Below are 14,885 nucleotides of genomic sequence, written 5' to 3' on the forward strand. Positions count from 1 at the left end.
CAAATCACCACGGCCCGACGGATCCATGTCTCATCGGAGGATCCCAGCTTACCGCAGCCCGACGGATTCGAGTTTCATCGAAGGATCCCAAACCACCACAGCTTGACTGATCTGCATCTGATTGAAGGAACCCAAAGCACCACAGCCCGGCGGATCCACGTCTCATCGGAGGATCCCAGCTCACCGCAGCCCGACGGATTCGAGTTTCATCGAAGGAGCCCAAACCACCACAGCTTGACTGATCTGCGTCTGATGGAATGAACCCCAAGCACCACAGCCCGATGAATCCGTGTCGCGTCAAAGCTGATCTGCGCCTCATCAAAGGAGCACAAATCACCACACCCCGACGGATCCATGTCTCATCGGAGGATCCCAGCTCACCACACCCCGATGGATCCATGTCTCATCGGAGGATCCCAGCTCACCACAGCCCGACGGATCCACTTCTCATTGAAGCTGATATGCATCTCATCAAAGGAGCACAAATCACCACAGCCCGACAGATCTGCATCTCAGTCACCACAGCCCGGCGGATCCACGTGTCATCGGAGGATCCCTGCTCACCGCAGCCCGACAGATCTGCATCTCAATCACCACAGCCCGGCGGATCCACGTGTCATCGGAGGATCCCTGCTCACCGCAGCCCGACAGATCTGCATCTCAAAGGAGCCCAGCTTATTGCAAACAGACACATTTGCATCTCATTAAAGAAGATCTGTGTCTCTTGAAAGAAGCCCAAATCATGGAAGGAGCCCACTGCTGATCTACATCCCCGCAGTGGAGACACAGATCACACCAGACCCCATACACATTATTAAGTTAGACCTGCCACTATCAACTATCTAATGTATAAGTGGGCGCCAGTCTTGTGATGTTGATCACATCATTGGTCCTGAGAAGTTGCCGGCAATGTGTCAGTCAGCAGCTTTCTCTGTTCGGCAGATAGCCAACTGTCCCATACACAATCTACAACTTACTGAAAGAGACCGGACGACAGATCCTGTCTTTGGAGATCCACACAGCAGATTACACCAACAGATCTGTACCTTATGGATGGAATAGAAGTCACAGCCAGCAGTCTGACCCTGGATGACCGCTCTACATCACAATGAAGCCAACAGCAGATCACATCCTAATGAGATGTAGAGATCACGGTCAATAGAGACTAGAGAGCCAGCAGTAATGGTTCCACTGTCCAAAACTAATGTTCTTCATGGAAAGCCCAGCCCGGGCCGGCCTAAATCTCTGAAGGTGGAGATGCAGTTTCTGAGTTTAGTGATCGATAGTCTGAGAGGACGGCGAGCTGGTAATAGCTGAGCATTTCTACAACGACGAGGGCAGTGATGAGCTAAAGAGGAAGACTAAGACTCCTACAGGGGGTTTGTGTTCCGGGTTTCTCTCACCCTCGCTCGCTGATGGTCAATATGACTAAATCTGCAGAGACCTCTACCACTAATCAATCTCAGTAGGAGATTGCGTGGAGAGTTATACCCTCTGATCGGAGCTTTCCTTGTAGTAACTAGCATGTGTGCCGCAACCCCCCCCCCCTCCCCCCGAGAGGTGCGCTGGCCGTACCCCCCCCCCCCCAGAGAGGTGCGCTGGCCGTACCCCCCCCCCCCCAGAGAGGTGCGCTGGCCGTACCCCCCCCCCCCCAGAGAGGTGCGCTGGCCGTACCCCCCCCCCCCCAGAGAGGTGCGCTGGCCGTACCCCCCCCCCCCCAGAGAGGTGCGCTGGCCGTACCCCCCCCCCCCAGAGAGGTGCGCTGGCCGTACCCCCCCCCCCAGAGAGGTGCGCTGGCCGTACCCCCCCCCCCAGAGAGGTGCGCTGTCTGTACCCCCCCCAGAGAGGTGCGCTGTCTGTACCCCCCCCAGAGAGGTGCGCTGTCTGTACCCCCCCCAGAGAGGTGCGCTGGCCGTACCCCCCCCCCCCCCCCCAGAGAGGTGCGCTGTCCGTACCCCCCCCCCAGAGAGGTGCGCTGTCCCATTCCATCCCAGAGAGGTGCACCGCCCCCCGCCCCCCCCAGAGAGGTGCGCCATCCCCTGTGGTGTGAACTGCATCGGCATGCTCAGCCTGGGGCTGGCGCTCCCTTCAGAAGCATTGCCCTCTGTACAAATTGCAACTGGGTTTGTGTTTCCATCCTGTCGGAAACTATTGCAGACAAGTCTGAATGAGGTGGAGGTTTTGTGAGACTGGTGCTGGGATTTTATAGGTCTCAGCTGTGTGAACTCCTGCCCGTTTCATCGTCCCGCAAGCTTCAATCCTCCATATTGGAGCAGTCAGGGTTAATACACAACTCACAGTCATAGTGAAAATAGTCTTATTTTCTGATGCCCTCAAAGCCACAATAGAAAAGCCCCATCAGCCCAAAATATACAGAACCATTGACACAGCCAAATATACACACCCCACCGAGGCACCAACACAAAACATGGAGGAGACAAACGTGGACGATTGCGGAGATCGTGACCTGGAGCGGTGCCCCCAGGGCCGGCGGTGCCCCCGGGACCGGCGACCACAGAGTCTTTATTGCAACAAGTGCATAACCATCACAGCCGACTAGGCTGCGGGTCTACAACCTCGCGCCCAGTCCAGGATTTAACACAGCAGACGAGACGAGGACATGCGGGACAGCACGTGCTGGTGATGGAATGGACGGGCTCCGGACTCTTCCCCGGAGCAGTGAAGACCATGGGTGGAGTAGTTCTATTCTCAGACAAACTTCACCAAGCGGCCCATGGTCTCCGAAGCTTTCATACGCACAGGCGGGACTGGATCTTTCAACAAGACGATGAGAGCTGGAAAGAAAAGAGACAGTCAGCAAGGAGGGTCCACCATCGAGATCATAGGCTCACAGGCAGGAGAGTGGTCAGTGAGCTGTCCAGAGAAGCTGAAAGTGCAGGCCCAAAGCCTGAGCCTGCACTTCTGAGTGCAGGCAGGAGAGCTGCTGTGTCCCCATCAATAACTGCAATCTGTGACTATGGGGGTCATTAACACTCAGTAGTACAGCTGCAGACATTGGGCCCCCCCACATGAAGTGCAGATCGTTATGGGGGATCAAGCATCCTCTCTTTTCTAATTGTTTTTTTTTTTGCCCTAAAAATTGATCTTTTTGGTGTTTGCCCCAATAGACCAGGAACAGGAGAATAAAGGGTATAAAGACTAGCAGCAGCCATAATTGATCAGCTATAGCTTGCCCATATCCTTCCTCCTGGACACCCCTTCCCCACTCTTTGTGTTGGGGATTTGGCAGTCAGTGGTCCTCCGCCTGTCTCTCCTATTACACCCCCTGCTCTCTGTCCTTGGCGCAAGGCCCGGCTCGCTCTCGGGGCAGCGTTACTTCCAGTAGCTGTTTACATGGGACCCTATGGGAAACTCGGAAAGATCCGTCTGCACGTTAGCAGGACAGACGGCCTAATGAGATCATGGTGCTTCCTCCTGCCCCCGCAGTCAAAGCGAGGGTTCCCGGGGGACAGAGGAGCAGGTTACACAGCTGTAAATCTCCTTATCCTGGAAGCTGCTCAGCTGATCACAGCAATAGAGGAAGGAAAACAGCAGCGTCCCGGTAATCAGACACAGGCCATAAAGATGAATGATGACCCTCCAGGATCCTGCTCCGATCCCCTACTATACATCAGGTAAAGTGCAGAGGATGGGGGACATGGAAGAGCAGCGCCCACAACAGGACTTGTATGAAATATTTCTATGCCGATTATAACCCTACAAGTCCTCCTGCTGCATATAATCCACACAGTGACTGCAGTGGTCCTGCCACTGATGTAGGATATAAGTCATAGAAAGACCAATGCAGGCGCGGGGAGGGCAAACCCGAGCAAGAGGGAGACCAGGCGGCGCGGGGAGGGCGAACCTGAGCAAGAGGGAGACCAGGCGGCGCGGGGAGGGCGAACCTGAGCAAGAGGGAGACCAGGCGGCGCGGGGAGGGCGAACCCGAGCAAGAGGGAGACCAGGCGGCGCGGGGAGGGCGAACCCGAGCAAGAGGGAGACCAGGCGGCGCGGGGAGGGCGAACCCGAGCAAGAGGGAGACCAGGCGGCGCGGGGAGGGCGAACCCGAGCAAGAGGGAGACCAGGCGGCGCGGGGAGGGCGAACCCGAGCAAGAGGGAGACCAGGCGGCGCGGGGAGGGCGAACCCGAGCAAGAGGGAGACCAGGCGGCGCGGGGAGGGCGAACCCGAGCAAGAGGGAGACCAGGCGGCGCGGGGAGGGCGAACCCGAGCAAGAGGGAGACCAGGCGGCGCGGGGAGGGCGAACCCGAGCAAGAGGGAGACCAGGCGGCGCGGGGAGGGCGAACCCGAGCAAGAGGGAGACCAGGCGGCGCGGGGAGGGCGAACCCGAGCAAGAGGGAGACCAGGCGGCGCGGGGAGGGCGAACCCGAGCAAGAGGGAGACCAGGCGGCGCGGGGAGGGCGAACCCGAGCAAGAGGGAGACCAGGCGCGGGGAGGGCGAACCCGAGCAAGAGGGAGACCAGGCGGCGCGGGGAGGGCGAACCCGAGCAAGAGGGAGACCAGGCGGCGCGGGGAGGGCGAACCCGAGCAAGAGGGAGACCAGGCGGCGCGGGGAGGGCGAACCCGAGCAAGAGGGAGACCAGGCGGCGCGGGGAGGGCGAACCCGAGCAAGAGGGAGACCAGGCGCAGGGAGGGTGAACCCGAGCAAGAGGGAGACCAAGCGTAAGCAGGGAGCACACAGGAAAGGGGGAGACACAAGCAAGAGGGGAACACGAGGAGTGGGTGCCAAGCACAGACAGGCAGGGAGAAAACGAAGAAGAACAAGCAACGAATAAAAGGAAGACCAAGCGCAGAGGCACGTAGGACACGAAGAAAAAGACAAGGTGCAAATAGGCACTGAGGACACAAATAAGAGGGAAACCAAGTGCAAAGAGACAGGGAGGACTTAAGGGAGAACCCCTCTGACACTTTTACTGATTATTAAACTAATCATCCTACTAACAAGGAACTTACACGACACCAGATGATCTAAATCAACCATTTTGCACTGATCCGGCTGCATGTGCAACACCAAGAACCCTGCAGAGATAGAGGGAAAAAAACAAGACATTAAGCTGAAGTCCCCCTGTAGTGAGAGGAGCAGTCTTTACACCCATGTCCTTGTCACCCTGTGGTGGGTGGAGCTGACCCCTTTAGATAACATTACAACTGTGGCAAAAGATACCAATGAATAATGGGGCAGCGGCTCGGATGTCGGGCCAGATGCTCTTGAAGTAGGAAATGTTGGTCTGGATGAGGCGAGGAGTCATGTCTGGATATCCCAGCAGCTGGAAAAGAACAGGTTAATGTCACATGAAGGCGACTCTGCTCCTCACCAGGACAGCAGACCGAATCCCCTGCCCCACCCGCAGGTGCCCTCCCTCCACACAGGGGGGTCTCTGCTCTGCTCGCTCACACTCAGCTGCTCACCAGGTGTTTGCAGACGTGGTTCATGAACTCCCCAAAGTGCAGTCCTCTATCGGGGTGCAGGTGGGTGGTGAACATATCTGCCAGACCTTGGTTGTTCAGACTCGGGGCGCACATCTGTAGAGCAAACTTACAGGCCTGCAAAACAAGAGAAGACCCGGGGGGGCCAGGTGACCCCAAATCAGACCCAGGAGGAAAGGGAGGGGCCTTTCCTCACAAACTGCGACATTTACCTTCACCACATCCGGTTTAGGGTCCTGCAGGTGAAGTAGTAACGTCACTAAACCGTTCAGGATCTGCTCGAAGAGCGTTTCCCCCCCACAGCCAAAGCTGAACTTCGTGAGATTCCCGAACAAGATGACGGAGGATTTGCGCAATTCTTCCCTGTCCTAAAAAAATGAGACACAGACGTGACATTGCGCCATAGCGACCCCACCACCAAGCCAACACGGAACCCACTCACAAGGAAAACCACCAAGGACCCCACCGCCAAGGCAACGCGGAACCCACTCACAAGGAAAACCACCAAGGACCCCACCGCCAAGGCAACGCGGAACCCACTCACAAGGAAAACCACCAAGGACCCCACCGCCAAGGCAACACGGAACCCACTCACAAGGAAAACCACCAAGGACCCCACCGCCAAGGCAACGCGGAACCCACTCACAAGGAAAACCACCAAGGACCCCACCGCCAAGGCAACGCGGAACCCACTCACAAGGAAAACCACCAAGGACCCCACCGCCAAGGCAACGCGGAACCCACTCACAAGGAAAACCACCAAGGACCCCACCACCAAGCCAACGCGGAACCCACACACAAGGAAAACCACCAAGGACCCCACGACCAAGCCAACGCGGAACCCACTCACAAGGAAAACCACCAAGGACCCCACCACCAAGGCAACGCGGAACCAACTCACAAGGAAAACCACCAAGGACCCCACCACCAAGGCAACGCGGAACCCACTCACAAGGAAAACCACCAAGGACCCCACCGCCAAGGCAACGCGGAACCCACTCACAAGGAAAACTACCAAGGACCCCACCGCCAAGGCAACGCGGAACCCACTCACAAGGAAAACCACCAAGGACCCCACCGCCAAGGCAACGCGGAACCCACTCACAAGGAAAACTACCAAGGACCCCACCGCCAAGGCAACGCGGAACCCACTCACAAGGAAAACCACCAAGGACCCCACCACCAAGCCAACGCGGAACCCACACACAAGGAAAACCACCAAGGACCCCACGACCAAGCCAACGCGGAACCCACTCACAAGGAAAACCACCAAGGACCCCACCACCAAGCCAACGCGGAACCCACTCACAAGGAAAACCACCAAGGACCCCACCACCAAGCCAACGCGGAACCCACTCACAAGAAAAACCACCAAGGACCCCACCACCAAGCCAACGCGGAACCCACTCACAAGGAAAACCACCAAGGACCCCACCGCCAAACGCAGGCCCCACTCACCATGATAACCACAGAGGACCCCACCGCCAAACGCAGGCCCCACTCACCATGATAAGCACAGAGGACCCCACCGCCAAACGCAGACCCCACTCACAAGGAAAACCACCAAGGACCTCACCATCAACCAAACACTGATCCCATTCCTCATACCCAAGCACCTCGGAGTCACTAACTTATGTAAGGTTCTTCCATCAATCCTTATATACTGTAGACCCCATAATGACACCCCACTGAAACTGATAACTCCAAAACCCTTTTGAACCCTAAATAATAATCATTATTTATATAGCGCCAACATATTCCACAGCACTGTACAATGAAGTAGGGACATGTACAGACAATAAGAACAATACAATGTATCACATTTCACCAGTTACAGGAGCAGTGAGGGTCCGGCTGCTCGCAAGCTACAATCTATATAGAAATGGGGGGGCACAATAGGTAGAACATGGTCATCAGCCAGGATCTGTCTAAGGGCAGATACCGTGTGGTATTGGGTGCATGGAGGATGTGGAGACAGATGAATACGCAGGGGCAGATTAAGATTAACATTTAGGAGGGGACAGGGGAGGGTTAGGTTGGTGATCGGCTTGTCTAAACAGATGGGTTTATAGAGAACGTTTGAAGACATGGGGGCTAGATATCCGTCGGATTGTTTGGGGTAGAGCATTCCAGAAAACTGGCGCAGCACGAGAAAAGTCTTGGAGACGGAGGTGCGAGGTTCGGATTTTGGGGGAGGTTAGTCTTAGATCAGTTGCAGATCGGAGGGCACGGGAGGGGTGATGACAGAAATGAGGGATGAGATGCAGGGTGGTGCAGAACTGTGGAGAGCTTTGTGGGTGAGAGATGAGTTTGTCTTGTATTCTGTGGTGAATGGGTAACCAGTGTAATGACTGGCACAGGGTAGAGGCGTCGGTGAAGAGGCTGGACAGAAACATGACCCTGGCTGCTGCATTCAGAAGGGATTGGAGAGGAGAGAGTTTGGTAAGAGGGAGACCGATCAGAAGAGAGTTGCAGTAGTCCAGACGAGAGTGAATAAGAGCGACAGACATTTTATTTGCAGTTTTCCTACTCTACCGTGGGTCCAGTGCAGGTGTGATCATCGTGCGTGGGCCCGGTGTTTTCCTACTCGTCCGTGGGCCCAGTGCAGGTGTTGTCATCCTCTGTGGGCCCGATGCAGGTGTTTTCCTACTCTTCCGTGGGCCCAGTGCAGGTGTTTTCCTACTCCTCCGTGGGCCCGATGCCAGTGTTTTCCTACTCCTCCGTGGGCCAGGGGAAGGTGTTGTCATCTTCCTCCATGGGTCCGATGCAGGTGTGGTCATCCTCCATGGGCTCGGGGAAGGCATTGTCCTCCTCCGTAGGTCCGGTGCAGGTGTGGTCATCCTCCGTTGGCCTGATGCCGGTGTTGTCCTACTCCTCCGTGGGTCCAGTGCAGGTGTGGTCATCCTCCGTTGGCCCAATGACGGTGTTTTCCTACTCCTCCGTGGGCCTGGTGCAGGTGTTTTCCTACTCCTCCGTGTGGTCGTCCTCCTCTTCCGTGGGTCTGCTGCAGGTGTGGTCATCCTCCGTGGGCCCGGTACCGGTGTTTTCCTACTCCTCCGTGGGCTTGGTGCAGGTGTGGTCGTCCTCCGTGGGCCCGATGCCGGTGTTTTCCTACTCCTTGGGCCCGGTGCAGGTGTGGTTGTCCTCCGTGGGCCCGGTGCCGGTGTTGTCCTCCTCCTCCGTGGGCTCGATGCAGGTGTGGTCGTCCTCCATGGGCCCGGTGCCAGTGTTTTCCTACTCTTCCGTGAGCCCGATGCAGGTGTGGTCGTCCTCTGTGGGTCCGATGCAGGTGTTTTCCTACTCTTCCGTGGGCCCGATGCAGGTGTGGCAGTCCTCTGTGGGTCCGATGCAGGTGTGGTCATCCTCTGTGCGTCCGATGTTGGTGTTGTCCTCCTTCTCCTCTGTGGCCCCGTGAAGGTGTTGTCCTCCTCCTCCGTCGACCCGATGCAGGTGTGGTCGTCCTCCGTGGGCCCGGTACTGGTGTTTTCCTACTCCTCTGTGGGCCCGGTGAAGGTGTTGTCCTCCTCCGTGGGCCTGGTGCAGGTGTGGTAGTCCTCCATGGGCTCGGGGAAGGCGTTGTCCTCCTCCTCCGTAGGTCCGGTGCAGGTGTGGTTGTCCTCAGTGGGCCCGGTGCCGGTGTTTTCCTACTCTTCCGTGGGCCCGATGCAGGTGTGGTAGTCCTCTGTGGGTCAGGTGCAGGTTTGGTCGTCCTCCGTGGCCTGGTGCTGGTGTGGTCCTCCTCCTCTGTGGGCCCGATGCAGGTGTGGTCCTCCTCCTCTTTGGGGCAGGTGCTGGTGTGGTCCTCCTCCGTGAGCCCTGCACTACATCCCCTCCCCTCTGATATTTCCATCAATGCTTCCATTCACAGTCTCAGAAATTTCAAAGAGGATAAAACATTGTAAAGATGAGATCGGTCTCCTGCCCTGGGGGTCCGAGCGAGAGCGGAAATAGCAGATGAGGAGGAGGAGAGCAAGCGCAAATCTCTACAAGAAGCCATCGACAGTGTGAGACAGAACAGGGTCACATCAGATGTACACCTGAACTAAACATACACACAAACAGCGCTCAGCAAAAGAGAGTACACCCCTGCATTATCAGTACATATATATCTATCTATATATAAAATGTGCCCCGCTCCCCCTCCCCGACACCAGCAGCTGATGTGCTCCCCCCTCTCCCAGCAGCTCATGAGCCCCCCGACACTTCATGTGCCCCCCACATAAGGACACGGCCACCACCAGGTCTCATTGGGGGCTCCGTGCAGTTTTCTTTGCCCTCTTCATTTCTCTTGGTCTCGTCCCCCGGAGCACAGAGTCCAGGTGTCTCCATATTTCTCAGCCTGGGCCCGGGCACATTGTAGGCAGTTTTGTGTGTGGGCTTTAGGAGCGGATCCTCCATGGACGCCCCCCCATGCTGCTGTTCCTCTGCGGTGTCTCTCGGTTCGGCTTTTTACGTCGTCTTTAGATAACTGCAGGGGACATATGGATTTTCTTCCCTTCTCGTCAGAAGACGCTCCTCCTCTTTCGGTGGTGACGTCTGTGGTCGCTGGACGTCTGTGAGATGCTGCAGCTCCATATTTCTTACATTTTCTATCACTTTTGTTCCAGTATCTGACTGATCAGTAATGCTTCACTGATCTTCTTGTAGCCGTCACCTTTCTTGGTCTTGTGACATTTCTCTTCCCTGTGGTGCCATTGCTGACAGCATGTAATGGGCAGAGGTTTTCTGTGTTAGGTATCGGCCTCTTGTAGTCGCCCGTCTGCTGGACACCGGTGTAATGAAGGAGGACACTGACCTGGGGGGGATTCTTGTTACTTAGAATTTTGTGGTCTAAACTTTAGCTTAGCTCTTTAATAATAATAATAATAATAATAATAATAATAATAATAATAATCTTTTATCTATATAACACCAACATATTCCGCAGCACTTTACAATTCAGACAATTTACAGACATTATCATCACTGTCCCCATTGGGGCTCACAATCTACATTCCCTATTAGTATGTCTTTTGGAGTGTGGAAGGAAACCGCAGAACCCGGAGGAAATCCACATACAAACTCCTTGCAGATGTCGTCCTTGGTGGGATTTGAATCCAGGACCCCAGCGCTGCAAGGCTGCAGTGCTAACCACTGAGCCATAGCTCTGAAGACTTTCATTGGGGTGTACTCATTTCTGCAACATGGCCTTGAAGGATTTTGTTAGTAAAACCACTTTTTATGGGTGCACAATAAAAAATCCTGTTTGCAACCAGTGGCCGACCTTTGTGGAGAGTTCTGTAGTGCGGTGTCCATAGAATGTGTGGCTTATGAGAGGTTCTCTAGGGGTGTACTCATTTATGCTGAGCACTGTATATGTGACACTATTATCAGGTGTATTATAGGCTAATCTCTTCTTGATCAAGGTTCTATACTCAGGAATAATAGAATAATAGTTTTTTCGGTGGTCAATCATTCTCACTGTCATAGAAAATATTAAGAATTTCTCTCTCCCTCTGGAATCCCTCTCGCTCCCCCCCCCCCATCTACCCTTTGTCACAGTAGAAGAGCTTGCAATCTAGAGAGCTGTCTCTATGCAAATAGCAGGGGATAAAAGAAGCCCCAAACTCAATTATCTAGGCTAATTATCATACCAAACAGAGAGAATGAGGGTGATGAATAGGCACCTGGATAAAGAGGAAACTGCTCGTTTAAGCTTCAAAGAAATTCTATCACACTAAGTACAATAGCAGGGTCATCCTCATTTGCAAACTCCTTTTGTTCACCAGTCTCGTAGGCACCGACACGAAATATGGAATATTGGAAGTTCTATAATTACGATGATAGGACCCACCTAGCAGAGGGGCTAGGTAAGGAACAATATGCACATTTTTCCAGATCTGTGAGCCCTTCATCAGGGGTGCTGTGACGCAAAAGTACCAAAATAACGGACAGCAGCCATGTCATGTCTTGTCTCTACAGAAAGGTAAATTTACAATAAAAAATATGGCATCACTTGCTAACTTCTGCGATAAACCAGCGAGAAGTTATCGCAGAAGTTAGTTTTTAATAAAAACATGAAGGGTGGAGCCCCGTCCACATTAGGTCATCCCAGGGGAGTGTGTGGGCAGGGCCCCCCTTCGGCATAAAAGATCAAGCTGAAGATGGATCTACAGTGGTTACGGAAAGTATTCGGACCCTTTTAAATTGTTCACTCTTTGTTTCATTTCTAAAAAGTTCATTTTTTTCTCATTAAAGTCCACTCTGCGCCCCATCTTGACTGAAAAAAACAGAAATGTAGAAATTTTTGCAAATTTATTAAAAAAGAAAAACTGAAATATCACCTGGTCATAAGTCTTCAGACCCTTTGCTCAGTATTGAGTAGAAGCACCCTGTTGAGTATTCTTGGGAATGATGCCCCTGGATTTGGGCATCCTCTGCCATTCTTCCTTGCAGATCCTCTCCAGTTCCGTCAGGTTGGATGGTGAACGTTGGTGGACAGCCATTTTCAGGTCTCCCCAGAGATGCTCAATTGGGTTTAGGTCAGGGCTCTGGCTGGGCCAGTCACGAATGGTCACAGAGTTGTTATGAAGCCACTCCTTTGTTATTTTAGCTGTGTGCTTAGGGTCATTGTCTTGTTGGAAGGTGAACCTTCGGCCAAGTCTGAGGTCCAGAGCACTCTGGAAGAGGTTTTCATCCAGGATATCTCTGTACTTGGCCGCATTCATGTTTCCTTCAATTGCAACCAGTCGTCCTGTCCCTGCAGCTGAAAAACACCCCCATAGCATGATGCTGCCACCACCATGTTTCACTGTTGGGATTGTATTGAGCAGGTGATGAGCAGTGCCTGGTTTTCTCCACACATACCGCTTAGAATTATCACCAAAAAGTTCTATCTTCGTCTCCTCAGACCAGAGAATCTTATTTCTCATAGTCTGGGAGTCCTTCATGTGTTTTTGAGCAAACTCTATGCGGCCTTTCATATGTCTTGCACTGCGGAGAGGCTTCCTTCGGGCCACTCTGCCATAAAGGCCCGACTGGTGGAGGGCTGCAGTGATAGTTGACTTTGTGGAACTTTCTCCCATCTCCCTACTGCATCTCTGGAGCTCAGCTGCAGTGATCTTGAGGATCTTCTTTACGTCTCTCACCAAGGCTCTTCTCCCACCATCGCTCAGTTTGGATGGACGGCCAGGTCTAGGAAGACTTCTGGTGGTCCCAAACTTCTTCCATTTAAGGATTATGGAGGCCACTGTGCTCTTAGGAACCTTGAGTAATGCAGAAATCCTTTTGTAACCTTGGCCAGATCTGTGCCTTGTCACAATTCTGTCTCTGAGCTCCTTGGCCAGATCTGTGCCTTGCCACAATTCTGTCTCTGAGCTCCTTGGCCAGATCTGTGCCTTGCCACAATTCTGTCTCTGAGCTCCTTGGCCAGATCTGTGCCTTGCCACAATTCTGTCTCTGAGCTCCTTGGCCAGATCTGTGCCTTGCCACAATTCTGTCTCTGAGCTCCTTGGGCAGTTCCTTTGAGCTCATGATTCTCATTTGGTCTGACATGCACTGTGAGCTGTGAGGTCTTATATAGACAGGTGTGCGCCTTTCCAAATCAAGTCCTATCAGTTTAATTAAACACAGCTGGACTCCAATGAAGGAGTAGAAGCATCTCAAGGAGGATCACAAGGAAATGGACAGCACGTGACTTAAATATGAGTGTCTGAGCAAAGGGGCTGAATACTTATGACCATGTGAGATTTTCACAGTTTTTCTTTTTTAATAAATTTGCAAAAATTTCTACATTTGTTTTTTTCAGTCAAGATGGGGCAGAGTGGACTTTAATGAGAAAAAAATGAACTTTTTAGAATTTACCAAATGGCTGCAATGAAACAAAGAGTGAAAAATGTAAAGGGGTCTGAATACTTTCCATACCCACTGTGTACTCATTCCAGGAGTTATATATTCTATAAGCAGGGGTCTCGTTCGATAACAGTCCATTGGAACGCCTCTCCTCCACCTAAACTGCATCGTCTCTGCGATCGGTCTAGTAAGTTTCTTCTGTTAATCTCTTTATTTTGTCTAACTGTATACTCTGTATTGTATTGTCCCCCTTTATGAAAAATATACAAAGAATTTACTAACACTGTCTCCTTTTTGGATTAAATATAAAATGTAATAGTTCTGTTTCTTCTGTTCTGTAATCGTCCCTCCCCCGAAGCCATATACGCTACCAGAACGCAGGCGTCCGATCAGGTCTGTATTACATTTTAAAACTGTTCGGTGGTGGCAGCGAATAATCGTAATTGGGCTATCGTGAAGCTGGCAGTGACCATACGGGGGCATATACACATATTCCATGCACTGGAATCCGGAGGTGCAACGCCATATGCTCACTGCTCGCTTGCAGATAGCTACATAGTGAGTAATCGGGATCGTGTCTGCGAATCCCTGACAATCACATCTCAAGTTTTCGGTGGGTCTCATAGACCCCTCATTAGAGTGACATCTCCAGCCGCCTGTTACTCACGTGGTCAAAAAACGGTCTGATGCGGATGGCGGTATGGATAAGAAGTGACTGCATGTCCGAATCCTGCACATGGGGCAGCAGACGAGACAGATTGGACATGGCCTCCTGGGTCACTATATGGTCAGGGTCTTCTCGGTCATCCATGGCGTTGATCATGGCGGTCAGCAAGTGAGATCCATGTTTTTGTACCTGTAATGAGGCAGACACCGACGCTCAGCAGATTTAAAGCTATTTACCTCCTTTACTCCTAACCACAAGGTCCTGACCTTCTCAGGATATCCACTCGCCATGTTCCCCAGGCCACGGACAGCGAGCATCCGGACTGTGACACTGCTGTCCTTCAGCCGGCCGGTCATGTTCTCCATCAGCGGCTCCAGGAAGATGAGGTCACTGAGGTCACTACTCTGCAGGAGCTGCACACAGGATGGACAGACAGACATCAGTAATACAGGAGGCTGGAGGTGACCCGACAGCCAGACACAGGCCGGCCAGACACCAGTCATACAGGATACCGGAGGTGACCCGACAGCCGGACACAGGCCGGCCAGACACCACTCATACAGGATACCGGAGGTGACCCTACAGCCGGACACAGGCCGGCCAGACACCAGTCATACAGGATACCGGAGGTGACCCTACAGCCGGACACAGGCCGGCCAGACACCAGTCATACAGGAGCCCGGAGGGGACCCTACAGCCGGACACAGGCCGGCCAGACACCAGTCATACAGGAGCCCGAAGGGGACCCTACAGCCGGACACAGGCCGGCCAGACACCAGTCATACAGGAGCCCGGAGGGGACCCTACAGCCGGACACAGGCCGGCCAGACACCAGTCATACAGGATACCGGAGGTGACCCGACAGCCGGACACAGGCCGGCCAGACACCACTCATACAGGATACCGGAGGTGACCCTACAGCCGGACACAGGACTGCCAGAC

At 53.5% G+C, this 14,885-nt stretch overlaps 1 protein-coding gene across 1 annotated transcript in view; it reads right to left on the reverse strand.

Moving 5' to 3' along the window:
- Positions 1-2,300: 2,300 nt before the first annotated feature.
- Positions 2,301-14,885, reverse strand: part of MROH1 (maestro heat like repeat family member 1) — a 140,099-nt gene continuing 127,514 nt past the window's right edge. The window contains 7 exon segments of the mRNA XM_073680090.1: positions 2,301-2,795; positions 4,973-5,038; positions 5,184-5,286; positions 5,429-5,563; positions 5,659-5,814; positions 13,944-14,132; positions 14,210-14,356. Coding sequence (XP_073536191.1) covers positions 2,710-2,795; positions 4,973-5,038; positions 5,184-5,286; positions 5,429-5,563; positions 5,659-5,814; positions 13,944-14,132; positions 14,210-14,356 — 882 coding nt within the window. The 3' untranslated portion in view covers positions 2,301-2,709.

Source organism: Phyllobates terribilis, unplaced genomic scaffold, assembly GCF_046119375.1.
Source record: "Phyllobates terribilis strain yellow unplaced genomic scaffold, ASM4611937v1 Scaffold_4__5_contigs__length_816908805, whole genome shotgun sequence".
In the NCBI taxonomy this organism is placed as follows: domain Eukaryota; kingdom Metazoa; phylum Chordata; class Amphibia; order Anura; family Dendrobatidae; genus Phyllobates; species Phyllobates terribilis.